This window comes from Triturus cristatus, chromosome 9 (assembly GCF_964204655.1).
Source record: "Triturus cristatus chromosome 9, aTriCri1.1, whole genome shotgun sequence".
Classification (NCBI taxonomy): domain Eukaryota; kingdom Metazoa; phylum Chordata; class Amphibia; order Caudata; family Salamandridae; genus Triturus; species Triturus cristatus.
The window spans coordinates 793,656,446-793,673,642 of record NC_140592.1 but is presented as its reverse complement, the minus strand read 5'-3'; the positions used below and the strand labels follow the sequence as shown (position 1 = coordinate 793,673,642).

The 17,197-nt window shown below is 44.1% G+C and overlaps 1 protein-coding gene across 1 annotated transcript in view; it reads right to left on the bottom strand.

Moving 5' to 3' along the window:
- SNAPC1 (small nuclear RNA activating complex polypeptide 1) overlaps positions 1 to 13,228 on the bottom strand; it is a 124,408-nt gene extending 111,180 nt beyond the window's left edge. The window contains exon 1 of the mRNA XM_085626186.1: positions 12,720 to 13,228. Within this exon, the coding sequence (XP_085482312.1) occupies positions 12,720 to 12,919 (200 nt within the window). The 5' untranslated portion in view covers positions 12,920 to 13,228. The remainder of the gene's footprint in view (positions 1 to 12,719) is intronic.
- Between the last annotated feature and the right edge of the window lie 3,969 nt (positions 13,229 to 17,197).

Below are 17,197 nucleotides of genomic sequence, written 5' to 3'. Positions count from 1 at the left end.
AATGCTAGGGGCTTTTTTTAGTATGGGTGATCTGGCCTGTTTTTAAAGTCACTGAAGATGTCTCATAGTGATAGGTTCGCAAGTTGTTACCACACACTACAGACTAGAATAAAGTTCCTCCTCATAACTATGGTTGGATTGCATCATTATGATAGAATTTAGGATTATATCATTAACTATCTTTGTTAGGTGTTCTTTATAACAGGCAAATGGCTGACCCGGCTTTGTTGAGAAAGGGAGGCAGTGCTAAATATTGGGAGTGTAAGATTGCTGTGTTTACAGATTCCTTGAGGTAGGAGATTTGGCTGATTTTTGCTTTTCAGAAATCCTGGACATTACCAAGGCTCTGTATCTGAACCTTTCAAGGGGAGTTGGCATGGAAATACCAACCCAGAAGCACAGAGAATTTCTTTATCAAGGGAGATCCCCGATTCTTGACAGAACAATTTGGCACCCAGCCTCTGCCATATATTTATACTAAAGTGGCAGACAGGAGTTGTGTATTCTGGTACCTCAGTTCTGAGACCACTTCTGGGCTGTTCTGCCTTTTAGATTATTTGACTTAAACTGGTCCAGTCAAGGTCCTTGTCACTAGATGTGAGCAGGAAGATGGGGTGAAGTTGGAAAAACCAAAAACAAGGGCACAACGGCAAGAGTGTTCTGTTAAGAGGCTGGTCTTGTATTTCTCTTTGAGACTTTATCATTAGCTGACCTAACCAAATTGTACAACTCACACCACCACCCAAACGTATTTGGTCACTGTCTGTTTTGTCTTCTACGTCAGAAACTGAAAGACATTTTCCACTCTTTTGCCCTTACTATAAAAAGCTTAGAAGCATATATTTTGAGGCACCGATAGCCTATAAAAATATTCACAGTTTGCAATCTTTGCAATTTTTAAATACTGCTTATCGGCCTCACTAAAACGCCCTATGGGTCTTACATTAAATTATGGGTAGGTTAGAGGAATATTTGGGGGTCATCAGTGTTTGTGCCACGTTTATTTATTTTAGGCACATTATACCATATACACTAGATTTACCAAGCCAGTGAGTTACTGTTAATTTTAGTATTAAGATTGGTTTACCTTGATTTCAATGATGCTTTTACTCGTTTTACTGCATTTTCTAAATTTTAATATTTGAGGGATTAGAAAACTTCCAAAATAAACATGATGAAGACAAACATGATGACGGTAGGTCTACATCACCAAAACTTCTGTATGTTTTGCTGTGTCCTACTACAGAATTTATACTGGAAGCAGACATTTAAAAAAACTCTTATTACAGGATACCACAGTGCGTTACAAAAAGGGAAACCTATGTATCTGTTTGTCACTATGAGGAACAACAAGCATATATACCTAGTTTCACATTCTGAATCTTTTGTAAAGACTAGCTTTATTTTAGTTTCATATTAGATTTCAACATATCAAACACTAAATGTAATTTATTACTCATATTTAATCTCTTACTTTCATAACTTTAAAAGATTTTTTTTTTCAATTAAAAATTCTGCAGTATAAATAATACTCTAAATGAACATACTATGAGGATATCTATGCCTGTTGGCAGACAGTAAAGAACATACAATAGAACATGATAAAGAGCTTGTATACAAAGCTTATTATTTCATTTTCCAATATTGGTCCTCAAGGGAGATGTAAAGATGAGGTTCAAACTACTGCTCAATTGAATTAAGTGTCAGACAAAGCCCATTGGTGGAGAGCAGAGAATCAGCCGCTCCACCTCATACGCCTGTCCTTACATTCTATTCTTAACAAGACACCATAAAGAATGCCATGATCTAATGCATTCAGAATGCTAAGTACACAACAGTAGAGTTATAACCAGGGTCACTGGAATTATGAGATTGTGTGGCCGCATCGATTTTCACATAATTATGTTTGCTGCATCTGTCACATAATCTATTATTTGCCGCATAATCTGCAGGTTTTAACAAAAAAAATAGTTTCTAGCTCAAACGGTTAAAACAGGTGTTGCCGTGCGCTAGAAGGCCTTTTCCAAAACTGAACTGGTCACCTTTCTGTTGCTTATTGCTATATTTGGGTGTTAAACTGGTTCTAATGAGGTGCAATCAATGCTCACACAGTGTTACCAAGTTTAAAAAATGAGTAAATTGCGAGAAACGCAGGCGCCTACAACAGGTGCTGGAATTGTAAGACCGTCAAAGCCAGATAGAGCTACAAATGTTAAAAGGGTCAGACCCCAGCTCTCGGTGCAATCTCTAGCAAGTCCAAGAGTAAATTCATCAGCTCCTTGCTGAGGAGGCCAAGGAGGCGTGGCTGGTGACCCAGCACAGGATTTCTCAATGGGGTGATAAGTCCAGCCAAATGCTTCATCGGCTATGCCAGGCCAGGTCAACTCCGGTACAGGTTCCTCTCCGGAGGGCCCCAGATGGCACATTTTGTACCTCCCCCGAAGGTGGTCCAAGCTTTTGCATTCTTTCACTCCGATCTCTACCGAGAGCGGGAGTTGATAGCGGAACCCCTCATCGATGAATTTCTTTCAGATATTCCCCCCGCAGGCTGTCCGATCAAGTACGTGACCTGCTGTATAGCCCCATAACAGTAGATGACTTGCAGGCGGCGTTAGCAAACATTAACCCAGGGAAGGTCCCGGGCCCCAATGGGTTTCCCAGCGACTTTATGCGCCCGTATATGGCGACTTTGGGCCCCTGCCTACTCAAGGCTCTGCATGAAGCTCTAGAACAGTGTATTCAGCCCACGGATTGGCGACATGCCGATATCTTGGTGTTCCTTAAGCCCGGTCGTCCTCCTGAGGACCCAGCCTCATAGCATTCTATCTCATTGCTTAACTTTGAGCCCAAGCTACGGGGGAAAGTCCTGGCGGACCACCTCCGGTCTTGCATCCAAGATATCATACATACCGACCAGTCCGGTTTTATGCCGTAGGGCTCCACCAGGCACAACATCAGGCAAGCTCACAATGCCATTGTGGGAGCGCACATCTTGGGTCACCCAGCGGCCATCTTATTTGCCGACATAGATAAGGCGTTCGATTCCCTGAGCTTGACTTACCTCTTCAAGCTCCAGGGGGCCATAAATCTGGGTCCTCGGTTCATAGCTTATACTCAGCTGCTGTACACAGACCTCACTGCTTTGGTTCGCGCAGCGAGTTATTGTTCCGCCCCCTTTCCCGTCTTTCAGGACACGAGGCAGGGATGCCCCCCATTCCCTCTCATGTTCGCCTTAGCGATAGACCCCTGGCGGCATTGGTGAGTCGGGACCCCGTGATTCGGGGGATGGACTGGACGAAGGAATACTCAGATAGAATTACGCTCTACACTCCTTTGAATCTTCAGTGAAACTACGGGATTGAGCACCAATCCATCCAAATCCACAATCTTCCCTATTTGCGGGGAGCAGTGGAGTCAGGCCTGGGCCTCGGAATTGTTCATTGCTGACACTGGCTTTAAGTACCTGGGGTTTTTTACATCGCCGTGTCCCACAGTCTCCTGGACGCACAACATCGCCCCACTGCTTCCGGCTGTCCGTAATGAGATGACGATTTGGTTCCAGCTACCCGTGTCCTTATACAGACGGTCCGCTATCTTTAAGATGGTGTCCTTACCGTGCCTACTATATGGTGGTATGGGGCCCAGTCAGACCCAGCCTACGCAGTTGAGAGGATTGCCATGGCCAGCACTCCCTTGCTGCACCTCCTATATAGCAATGCCTCTCTAGACACTCTTCCTCCTGCTTGCCGGACAGTCATAAAGATATGGAGACGGGCGGGTCGGTCCATGGGATAGTGGGGTAGATTAACCGGCTCCACTCCCCTTTGGCAGGGCACCTATCTACGGCCTGTTTCTGCGTTATGTGGGTTCCGTAAAGGTATTGGGATTTCCACGCTGGGAGACGTCATGCAGGGCACCACCCTTAAATCCTTTCAATGGCTGCAATCGGACTACGATTTATATAAATGACCGTTCCATCCCTATTTGCAGCTTTGACATGCATTAGACCATCGGATTCGGCAATTGGAGGCCCTGCCTGAGTTCCACCCGTTAGAGGGTCGCTTACTGATGGGGACATCGGAGATCCCAAAATCAGGCAAATTTATCAAACACTCAATACACACACTACGACCACCATTCACAGAACCAGAGCGGCGTGGGCAGCTGATCTGCCGGGCCTCACAGACGATGACTGGGTGGAAGCCTTGGCTAGCCCCCGGTATGTGGCGGTTTCCTCTTGTTAAACATGTATTCTGTTAAATTAGCCTCTACTTCTCTTCCATTTTGTCTACCAGCTCCCATTTTGTGTTTCTGCAGGAACTTTTTGCAAAGTCAGAAGTTACGTGTTCACTGACAGCTGGTTGTGCTGATAATGCTTGCGTGCCAGAGTAGGGGCCCTGCCCTGCCGAAAGGTCTGAGCACGCAGATGTCTAATCTAGGAGCCCACCAACACCTGTAACCTTCCTTGCCTATCTACAAAGATGACGTGGGTAGGGGTTTATCAAGAGTTAGCAGTTTGCCTTTCATCATGACGAAGTGGTTTCAATGTGTTTCACAAGGCACCAAAAAGTATAAATGCCATGTTTGAACTTGTACTGGTTAGACCCCTCCCTTGGGCACAGGCAGTGTCTGAATTAAGTGACTGCTCTAATGAGTGAAATACACTTGCATTTTGTTTCCACTCCAGTGTTAATCCTCATTTTGCGAACCCGTAGACAAAGGGTGTCCCTGCACCAGTGAGACAGATAAAAATCTCACTTCTACACTCTAGATACAGACTCATCCAGTTTAAGGGCTTCATCAGGTGTATTACACTCGCGATGGGTTGTGGAAAATGGGTGCAAGCCAGTCTCCTATGTGCCTCCGTTGCCGTGCTGATGGTGGTTCCTTTCTGCATACGGTGTGGAGCTGCACGGCGATTCAGCCGTTCTGGACCAGCGTGGCTTCCTGCCTGGGCCTGGTCCTGGCATGGACTATTCCGCTTGACCCGAGACTGGTGCTTCTCCATAGCACAGACGACATTGGGGGGAACCATTACAAGCAGCACCTTTAATGTTTGGGCCTCACTTTAGCTAAGCGAGACATAGCACAGCGCGACTAGATGGAAAGGGGCAATGGACAGATGTAGGACTGCCGAAATTGTGGTTTTTCAGGCGAGAGGGTGCTCACAGAAGAACGGGAAGATCTGGACCCGTTGAGCCACCCACAGAGATATAGATCTGCCCCCAATGTCGCAGTCCGCCTCCCATGATCCCATTGAACGATTGGTGGTTAGCAATTCACCTGTTTAGTTCACTGACTTTGATTATATGTGGCTGGAGATTTATATATAATGTTCATGTAATGCTCTCTAAGTATGTTTGGTGCTGTTTAAAGCAGTTTCGGTCCGTTGTTCTGCAGACTATATGGGTTTTATATGCTGTACCTACGGACTATATGCCATGCACATCTTTTGTATTATCCTTGCTGGGCTTCGCCCATTTGGTATGTCTCAAAATCAAGAAGAATGTGTTGTTAAAAATTTTTTTTTTTAAAAAGGCTAAATTATGAAGAAATACTATTACAAAATGTGCCGCCTCATGCAGCATAATTTGTCTTTTCTTGCCACATAATGTACTAAAACCTGCCGCATAATTTGACCCTCTCCTGCTGCATAATTCCAATGGTCCTGGTTATAAGTCTTCAGAAATCTATGCAATTCCAGAACCAAGACAAACTCTAGATATGGTAGTATCTTTTTGAATATCGCATTCGTCTTAATCACCTGCTTAACTACATACTTACAGTTGCTGGTATTTCCGTTAAAGCTTCCACGTGATAATAATAATAATACTAATACGGTCATTTAATAAAGCGCAAACAGCTACCTCCCGAAGGAGGTGTCCCGGCACTAAAACAAAGAAAGCAACAGCACATACAAACAAGAACAGACATCAAGTCCCCCTCCAGGATCAATCCAGGTTAAAAAGATAAGTCTTGACTGCCTTCCTAAATTGGCATTCTGAGTCAATATGCCTTAACGCAGGCGGCAGGGAATTCCAGAGTTTAGCAACTTTGGCCACAAGATCTACCACCCCAACGTTCCTTCCTAATTCGTGGGGTGGCCAGCAGATTCTGATTGCTGGACCGCAAAAGGCGCACTTGTTTGTAAACAGATAGATGCTGTTTCAGGTAACTAGGGCAGAGCCCATGAAGCGAATGAAAAGCTAAGATTAAGGCCTTAAATTTAATTCTATTGGCCACTCGAAGCCAGTGAAGTTCTGTAATATAAGGGGTGATGTGTTTTCGCATGGGCACGCGTCTGATCAAACGCGCTGCTGCGTTTTGAACCAGTTGCAGTCACTTGACCAAGTAGGCCGGTAGGCCCAGATTGAGGCTATTTGCATAATCCAGTCTGGATGTCACAGTTGCGTGAGCTATGGTACGCCTGCACGATTCAGGTAGCAGATGTAAAACATTTCTCAAGTACCTCAATTTTCCAAAACAGGTAGATGTTACTTGCTGAATTTGAGAGGAAAACGACAGGTCAGCCTCCCATAGAACTCCCACATTTTTAGCCAGGCCTGTTGGGGTAGGAGGTGTCCCCATTTCCTGCGGCCACCACAGGACCGAGTCAGGCGGGTTGTTGGTTCCAAAGAACATCACCTCTGTTTTTTCAGTATTTAATTTTAGTTTGTTATTATTCATCCGGACTGCGACGTCAGTGAGACAGCTCTTAAACCTTTCAAAGGTCTCCGCTGACTGATCCTTAAAAGGGAACGCCAACTGGGTGTCATCAGCATAAGATGTAGCCTTGACCCCCCAGTTGGCAATGAGTGAAAACAGGGGGGCCAAGTAGATGTTAAACAACAGTGAGCTCAATGCAGAGCCTTGAGGCACCACACACCACAAGTGCTTCGGCTCTGACTGATAATGTTGAACCGCCGCCCTCGGAGTCCGCTTGTGGAGAAATGACCTCACCCACACCAGGGCGGTTCCCCCAATGCCAAAATCCAGAAGGCGTTGCACCAAAACATCGTGATCAACCTTATCGAATGTGGCAGATAGAGCCAGGAGCATCAGTATAGCTGATGCCCCAGAGTCCACTGCCGCCCTCACCGATTCGGCTACCTCCACAAGGGCTGTTTCTGTGCTGAAACCAGCTCGAAAGCCAGATTGCGCATCATGTAAAATGTTATTGGTTTCCGTAAAATTAGCTAGTTGTCTCTGGACAACCTTTTCCAGCATCTTGGCTGGAGTGGGCAATAGGGAAAAGGGTCTGTAGTCAGACAGGACCCCAGCATCGATATTGGCTTTTTTCTTCAAAGGCAGGAGTGTTGAGTGCTTCCATATGTCAGGAAAGGTACCAGAAACCAGAGAAGTATTCCATATGTTCAGTAGCACCTGGGAGGCAAAGTGGGATACTACCTTCCATAACTTGGAGGGACAAGAGTCTCCTGGGGCACCTGACCTGCACTTCAGCATCTCATCCAATGCCTCCTGCTGAGAAATGGGGGCAAACAGGATAAGAGAGATTTCCGGGCACTACTCTCACTAACATCAGATTTGACTGTTTTTGCTCCGTCTAAGAAAGAACCATAGGCTGTTCGTATTTTTTTTTTATCAAAAAAGTCAGAGAGCTCATCACAAAGCAACTGCAACGGCTGAGAATCAGTAGTTAGTTCGCGGGGATTAAGAAAGGAGTTAACCCACCTAAACAGTTCTTTACCAGGTTTCTCTGAATTGTTAATCCTTGCGACTATATACTACTTTCTGGCCGCCTTAATTGCTCTATGCAGCTCTTTCAAAGAGGCTTTATATACCATTTTAGCAGTGGAGTCATAATTCAGCCTCCATTGTCGCTCCAGACGTTTGCAATTACTTTTCAGAGACCTAAGGGACTCTTAAAAACATGGCGCAGAAGGAGAGTTTCTCAAAGATTTGGACAATCTGGCTGGGGCCGTGGACTCAACAGCAGTCGCAATCCACTTATGAAAAACCAGAGCATCAATGTTAGGATCCATCGAAAGAACCGGTTGGGTAGTCTGTAAAATAGGCCCCAAAAGCTCCTCTGTCACATATTTCCAATTTCTTTTAAAAAAGAAGTGGGTATTTGCATGTGTCTGTGAACTTCCTAGGCTAAAGGAAAAAGGTAAAACGCAGTGATCAGACCAAATCACCTGCTTCGGGGAATCCATGTTAAAGGTATGGACATTAGAGAATATCAGATCAAGGATATGTCCAGCTTTATAAGTTTGGCTAGTGACGTGTTGTATTAAGTTAGCCCCAGTAAGATAAGACACAAATTGCCAGGCCTGGTTGCACTTAACAGCATCTATATGAAGATTAAAATCCCGCAAAACCGTGAAGTTGGATGCCAAGATTGATTTTTGAACCACAAAATTAGAGAAGTCCCACAAAATATCAGGGCTGCAGTCAGGGGGTCTGTAGGCCAGGAGACCGGAAAAGGAGGAGGTCAGGCTCACTTTAATGCAAAAGTTGAGCCCTTCGATCTTATCCATATTAGCCAGCGCTGAGGAGGTTAATTCCCAGGAGTCCATATAGATAATAGCGACTCCTCCTCCTCTTTTCTCACCATCCCTGTTAGCACAACAAATTTTGATACCCTGGGGAATGGCTAATGCCACGACAGCCATGGAGTCATCCTTTAGCCAAGTTTCAGTCAGGAATACAACCTCGTACTCCTTTTCCGCCAGGAGTAACCATACATCCTCGGTGTGTTTTATCAAAGATCTGCAGCTGATTAGGCAAGCTCTACACTGTGTAACGTAATTGCTCGTCCTTAGCTTCCCGCATGTCTTTACTTCCTGAGCGACAGGCCCACCCTGTGCCCAGCCACAAGCAGGACACGAAGTAGGAAGCGACCCAGTAGCTAAATTGCAGCAATTGCCCAACTCACACTTTCCACCTTTAAATGAAAGAAGCTCACTTCTAGTCCAACAGGTTTTCTCCCGTTGCGGCAAGCTAGCAGCCTGGATGGCGCTGGCCGCGATACGGTCGCGGACGGGCTTGACTTTGGCGCGCCGGCGGCGCGCCCACTGCGTGGCCGAGCACACATGAGAATTATATACTGTTTGCAGTGCCGTGAGGGCGAGCCGAGTGGGTGGAGCCGCGTCCCTCCACTCAAACAGCACACAGCTGCGGTGGAACGGGGACCGGGAAAAGTGCGAGTGCTTCACAGAAATATACAGGATCAGCCCATAAGTAAAAACACACAATAATATTGAATTTTAAAACAACTACGAAGTAAAATCAAATTTTATACCATCGTTTTACACCCCAACTAAATACACAAGATAAAGCTTTTACAATGCGAAAATGCCTGTCAGCGTGCTGTTACCAGTTTGTGATATTGCCTTTTGAATGAACTGATTAAACGTGATGGACATTAACCAGTTCAGAACTATTCTTCCATCAGATCTGCATAGCATAGGCTATGTTTGTTTTTTTAATAAGATATACTCTTTGCTTGCATCCATCATTAATACCTCCCAAACTTATCAGCATAGAATTCAGTTCTACATTATAAATTGTATTACCCCCTTAAAACAACATCAACGGCCTTCTCTTCAATCCCAATGAAAACCTAGCTCTGTGTGAATAGCTTCCTTGATATTCTGGAAACGCTTTAATGTCTTCCCTTCAAACAAATATCAACAAACTAGATCGACAATAGCATGGTAACGGTGCTGTTGCTTCCCAGTGATTCTGTAAACCAAACCATACCTTGTTACATGAGAAGTGCTTTTCACCAATAACTTGTATGTGGTCTGGGATTCAGCTTCTGAAACGCAACTCTTTCCAAACATTTATATTTGAGGACTAGTTCCAGATACATTCCGTTTAGATACCAAAATTTTTTTATTTTTATTTAAATGTGTATAAAAATGACCTAACTTTTTCTATATTAATTTTTAGATATTGGCAAGGCGCATAATCAGGCATTAGCGATGGCTCATAATGAACCAATGGGGATAGAATTCATAATGATAACTTCAGACACATTGAAAGGCAACTTCAGACACATTGAAAGGCAACTAATCTTGAAACCCAAGACTGGAGAAACTTTACAAAAATAATATGGCATCAGTAAAGCATGCAGGTAGAAAAAATGGGCTACCAAACAGCCTTGTTCTAGACCAGTTCGGTGCATATTTTTCAGGCAACTATGTTCCTCCTAAAAATCAACACCCTAGACTCTGTACACAAAAGAACTTTCCGCAAACCAGCAGGAATAATGGCTGAGCTAGCTTATGGCACAAAGTTGTAATATTTATTTTATCATTATCAAAAGCCTTTAAATTTTTTGGAAATCATCAATAGATGTGGCGTAGGCCAACTGCTGGAGTATTTCCCCCAAAATAATTTTCAGATCTGCAATATTATACAAGACTGAGAGGACAGAAACCTGCCAATTGTATTATTTATTGATTTTGTGGCCTAAGATGGAGATTATCTAGAACTAAGGCTACAAAACATTTCCCAGTTGCATTTACAAATGCAATCTGCTGGTAGGCGATATTTGGAACCTTTTTTATGTATATACAGTGAAATATTTTTTTTCAAAAGATTTTTTGCTTTTTTAAACAAGTAGCAAATACAAGATACGAAAATATCAGTTCAAGCTTCTGGGGGTTGTTTTACCACCATGATAGGGAGTCCATGAAAACCCTGGGCCCTTGTCTTTCTTGACCTTCTAGCACACAAATTAGTCGATTTGGAAGATGGAGGCTCACAGCTTACTAGTGGTAAATGTTCAAACTACTTTGAAAATAGATCCAGGCTATTCTGTGCATAAAGTCTCTCAATATGTTACCCAATCAACTTCTGCAATAGAAAGTGTCAATTCATGAGCTTTGGAACCAATAGATTTTAGAGTTACATTACAACATTCCCTGCGTTTATTTGTGACCATGGCTCATGTCAGCAACCACCGAAATTGTGGCTCTTTCTTTTATATGTTATTCTGCCTCATATTTAGAAGGCACTTCCAATAAAGTGGACTCTCTTTCTTGTTCTAATTAGTCAGCAAGGCATGTATTTACATTTTCAAACAAGGTTCTCTCTTTCCTTCATTTAAAATGAGTATTGTCAGCACTACTTGCCTTTGACATTTATTTACATTCTCTGACACAGTCGTAGGGTACATAAGTCCACAGTATCTAGTGGTATGCGTCCATACTGTGAAACAGTAGCACCATCACAATAAATGCAAGTTTCATATACCATTTTTGCACGTTGTTTGTGCATATTAAAAATAGCGAATTGGACCAAAAGACTAGCATTACAATTGGTGAATAACAGCTCTGTTACTCTCCAATTTGAGATTATACAACTGCTAATTGCCAAATCCAATAATTATTAATGTATGACATCCATCAGATTTTTGCAGTTGTTGGAATACCTTTCTGTCTTCCCAGAGATTAGTTAGCGACGAAGATATTTTGCATTTAATCACCAAGCTGGAACAACCCCACAACTTCACCTCTACATGAAAACAAACATTTTTTCTTGAAACCCTCACCCAAAATGCAAAGTCATCAACTTACCCGGAGGTTAAATAAATATTACGGAATGAAATTTGACTAATATCTCAGGCTCTAAGTTTATGGAAAAATTTATTTGAGACACAAAATGAAAAAAGTAGTAGTTGGGCCTACATCAAAAGCCCATTTTAGAATATTACTCATTAAAGAAGCCCCTGCTTGAACAACCATGACACATCCCTTAAGTATATTTATGGAAACAGAATAGTCAGACACTTCACGGAAACCAATAGACTAATTTTCCTGAAAGCATATGCATAAATTATCTTTGCAAAATCTCTTTTCAGAGATGAGCTTTAGACCATAACAATTCCAAATTCCCCAAGTGCAACTATGGGATAAATGCTACTAAACTGTGGAAGTTCAGCAGTTCAAGAACTTAACTCCCCTGGTAGCACAAACCATCAGGAAAAATTTGAAGGTATTTTATCTGCCAACTGGCAAGCCAAGGTCCACATTTTTTTTTACTTAAAGGATAACCATTTTTTTCCTTTGATTTGGGTTTTAGCTAGGAGCAGGTATTGGAAGCAAGAGATCACATGTGAAAACTTGCACTATACCTTCCAACTCAGCAGGCTTTCACTGGAAACAAGGATGAACTGTGCATATCACTTCACAATTTGACGAAGAGATACATTGGGATATGAAAGTGTAGAATCTCCTGCATGCATTAAAGATATGCAAGTATGTAAGTAGGGGACACTATACCCAAATCATGTAAAACGATTTCTCAATATTGGAAAAACTGAAAGCGGAAGTAGAAACTACCACAGATTCAAATGAATGCCTTGCAGGCTATAGGGAGCCCAGTACAGTACATGAATTACCCAAAATAGCTATTTTACACTATCTGCAACTTGTGAACTCCAGGACGCACAAGGATGTCTACAACAAACTCATCAAGCTACTGAGCTACAGAACACAAAATGCATCCTGCGGCCTGTGGGTACTCAAGAGCAGCAGGACCATAATCCCAAGTATCCTGAGATGTGTTACCAGTTTTACATCCTGACACCTGCTGGATACACACAGATGTCCCCAACAAGTACCCTAATTACGTAAAATGTCCTGAAACGTGGTAGCCGTAGGTGACCGATATAGAAAGAACTAGGATATGCCACACTGCGCTTTCCGGCTCAATTAAAAAAAACTGGTGAACGAGGCATCACTTACTAGAATATGGTTGAGAACTTCACTTCCCTCCAGAGGGAAGAGAAAACCTCGAACCGCACACTGTCAGTGTCCTGGAACCGGCTTAGCAGGGTCTCGCAGTCTGCCTTTAACCCTGGGGTGTTGGTGGTCAGGTGCTGTGGCAAATGATAAGTGGAGGTCACTTTTCTTCTCACGGGTTTGACCCCAGCCGGGGGCGGCATGGTCTACTTCGAAATAAGGAAAACTGGTGTGCACCAAAGACACGGAGTCTGTGTGTGCATAACAAGCCTACACCAGGACTGGAACGCCTCCGACCTCAGCAGTGGGTTAGCAATTACAGCCAAGAGCAAGTCGTGTGGGGACAGATTGAAATGGCTTTACCCACGCCTGTCAACTGCTCCACTCCTTTGCTTCGATAAGTGAAAGACCCCATTCTAAGGGTCACGTCAGTAAAAATGCGCGCCTCCGGGCGACACGGAAACGCGCAGAGACGCTAATGGCTCCGCCCCGGAGCCTAAGTCCAGTGATACACAGCAACGAAACAAAAGCCACGCCCCCAAACAAAGGGGCCATCCTTTCGAAGTATACTGCGCTTGCGTGTTTTTAGTTAACCTGAACTGCACATGCGTTGAGGGCTCTCTGCTTTGTTGTCGAACACTTTTCAACAGAGAACCTAGAGCAAATCCGGTAACAAGCATTTACAATGCAATGGTCTCGGCCTTGGTAAAGTTAGAGCTATTGGCATTGCTCATGACATTATTTTTGTTTATGTGTTTGTTTTTAAAACATTTCAAGAAACGGCATTGTCATGAGCAATGAGCCAATAGCTCTAACTTTAACAATGCCGAGACCGTTGCATTGAAAGAAACGGCATTGTTATTTACAATGTCAATAGCTTAATCACTCTCAAAAGCGAGATTTATTATGCGAGCATTATTTGGGAAGTTTGGCAAACCCATAATTATGAGGAAAACGCTGCAGCATCGCAAAATGCCCGTGGCCCAGACTAATATGCATGATGAGTATTTGGATCCCATGCCCATTCCTTCTTTGTCCTCTCTGCTGAAACTGCTCTCTGAAGTGTCAAATTTTATTAATACTAAACAAAAATCGCACTACCGTGCCAGGGCCAGACTTGGCGTTGATAATGATTGTTTGAAAAGGGAACTTTGAAAGCATACGAACTTGAGCAATTCTGGTTTCAAAATACAATAGAACACTGTAGAGGCATGCGTCTACCGACTGTTATATATAATTTGGGATATATTTCTTAATCTGTCGAGTTCAGCCACTGCATGATTATATTGTTGTCTCTTTTTGAAACTCAGGAGCAGTAACATTGTCGTGGTGTCACTAGGGCTTCAAGTGGATGCTTTCTCAATATTATATACAAGCCACAGTTACTGCTAATTTATCTTATGCAACTAACAACGATTGACAAAGCCAATAGTCCTAACTTGTTGTAGGTAGCATGTTACTTGCTGTATCAATATGCCTGGTTGCAGTGACAAAAGAGACAGCAAAATACAATTCGTATCGACCCGGCGCAACACCGTCCCCCACCCCCACCCATGTTTTTTTATCCCACTTAAAGCCCTGGGTAGGATACTCAACAACAGGGCCGAACTGGAACCCCAAAGTAGGCCTGGCAATTATGTCGGACCAGCTGGAGGGTCATGGGGGAACATTAACTAGCAAGTCGTCAAATAGCAAAGGAAGCCAGCGCCGGGCATTTTACCACTTTGTACTATCTTACCAGCTAGGACAACCTACAAGATACATATCTTCTTTACTAAATAACAATTGTCGCTATTGGTAAAAAGTATTAACTGGCGCTGACGGCCCGCTCTCCAAGAGGCCTGGTTCTCCCAATTCCAGGAATGGCGAAGGAGAGACGTTTTGACACCTGCTTCAGGAACTCATTGTTACCCTTTCACCAAAAAAAAGCATATTCTTCGCGAGGGTAGCTCAAAGAGCACCTCGGGAATAAGGTAAAGAGTTATTCGCTTGTACCAGCTCCATCAAAAGCAACAGTAGTGCAACAATCAGTTCCACCTCACACAAGCCACACTAAGTTGCAGCAACAAAACTAACTGCTCCCGATCACTACATGCAGACTAAAGATTGCCGCTGTCTCCAAAGCGCAGCACCTCATGCACTAGAGCAAGCTTCACTGGCAACAACAGCACTGACACAAAAAGCAACGCTGACAATAATACCAAGAAACGCCATCACTATATGCTAGCTGCTGCAGCACCACTTCCTCATCACCACAAGTAGGAGTGCCACCATCAGCACTGACACTGCAACCAGTTTTAAGCACCCTCGCTGTCAGCTCGAGCCATCAAAACAACTGCCACCAGCACCAAAACTATGCTCATTCACCACCACTACTGCTCTCCTAATAATCCCAGAACACCTGCAACAGCACAGTCAACAGAGCAACGCCCTCAAGCCACCCCAAGCAGCCGTACCATCACTGTTACTAACGCCACTACCTCTAAGATCGATTCGAAAAGGACAGGGATAACGCAAGTGAAGGCCGGGTGACGGTCCCATGTCAGACACCCCGTTCTCAGACAAGCAGAGCACCTCTTACCTCCCGCACTGGCCGCCCAACAGAGAAACAGCAGCAGCGCTCCTGGAGCTGCCATATCCGAGCGCAGGGACTGCTGTATCGGAGGTTCCGCCTACCCCCCTCTTATTACGCTTCCTTCTTTCCGCTTTGTTCGCTGAGCGCCGGAGGTATGGGCCGGGCACACACACTGAGCGGCGGCCCTTTCACCGCTCCCAGTGCTACCCTACCCTCCCACCCCCGCCTGACGTCATTCACCCGCCATGTTCCCCCACCCTCAAAGGTTCAAGAGAAGCACCCTATGCACTGCACATGCGTAAAACCAGCGGCCACGTTAGGGCCAGGCAACGTGCCAAGAGCGCTTAGTTTAAACGGCATTGGCTTTCATTCTGCTCGCCTTCGTTTGCAATTTTGGCTAGTGGGTTATTAAGCTCTGAAGCCTCTTGTTTTGTTCTAGTCACATCCACTGCATCCTGCTTTGAATGACAGCAACTATACGAGAGGAGCGACCAGTCATCCAATAACAAACGAGCTTTCACGAAATAGGCCGTTTGTTGGTTGCTCATATGAAGTAGAAACAATTTGTCCAATCCTATAGAAGTACTACGATCCTATCACTGGGTTTCAAAACAACGTCAGTAAAAGCGAAAAAGGACTACAGTAATCATCACAGTAGTGGTCTTTTTGGAACGGGGTTCGTTTTAAAACAAAGAATAGCTTGCAAGATAAAGAGACCTAAAAAACAAGGAGATCAGGTGAGGGAGCAACGCCGGGACACCACCGCCTTTCTCCGAGGCACAGCAGAAAATGCCTCGGAGAAACGCCACGTCCTTTTCGGATTTGGGGGCGTGTTTTGCTCTTGTCTCCTCCCTGAGACTTCTCGCAAAAAACACGCCCCCCGATCCGAAAAGGACGGGGCTTCAACGGAGTGACTGGACCTCTTCTCCAGTGGCTGGCCAGCATTTAAGAGGCCAGCCAATGGAGAACAGGAGAGAAGAGGGGCGGGTGCAAGCCCCTCTTCTCAAAGTCATTAAATCTCGGAGCGAGACTGCGCAAGCGCAGCCTTCGCAGCCGAGACCTAAAAATAAATAAATAGCAGAGAAGGACGGTGGAGCGTAGAATACGTGCAGGGACTGGGAGGGACATTAAAATGAACAAGTAGTCTGTACCCTATTCTCCGTTTCGTTGAAAACCAGAGTGCGCGTGGAGATGTCAAAAGAATATTGTTGGGCAGCCTGTCACCTTGCTTATTTCTGGGGTTTTATTCTGTATCCTGTTCTCTTTAATAGGCATTCTTAAAATATATAATGTGGGCATTTATTGAGATTGTCTAGTGTAAGGTTGCTTCCTCCCCCAGAGAAAAAATACCGTCAATGTGTTCATTTTTTATTTAAATTCTGTAAATGCCCGATTTACTGTAAAAAGTCTATACTGAAAAGGGGAAAAATTCTGGCTTTAGGTTTTTTTTTGTATTGTTGTACCAACCGGGACATTAACCTGCTGGTCATGCCAGTATAAAACCAGCCAGGTGGCAGCCCTAGTCGAGTGTGATTACTGTTCATATTGTTTTTAACTGCAATCCATTCAGCCCCTCCTAAAGCAAACTGTTGTAGCTAAATTACAAGTAGGCAGGTGTTGTACCTTCCGTTTATTCTTTTTACTATTGTTATGGATTTCTCACTTTTCTTTTCTTAACCATTGCCCACTGTGTATTTTTTCCAATTCTTCTCTTATTGCCACGCGCATCTATGTGTCACCGTAGAACCCTCACCGGGTTCTTAAGTGACGTCATAGAACGTTTCTGACACTTGCCGGTTCCTCATAGAGCAGTTAAGTCTGTTTATCTTTTGCTGCCTGTGGGCCTTTTATGACTATATTATATTATAATAAATACTGAATTTAACTACTACCGATCGTTCTGGCC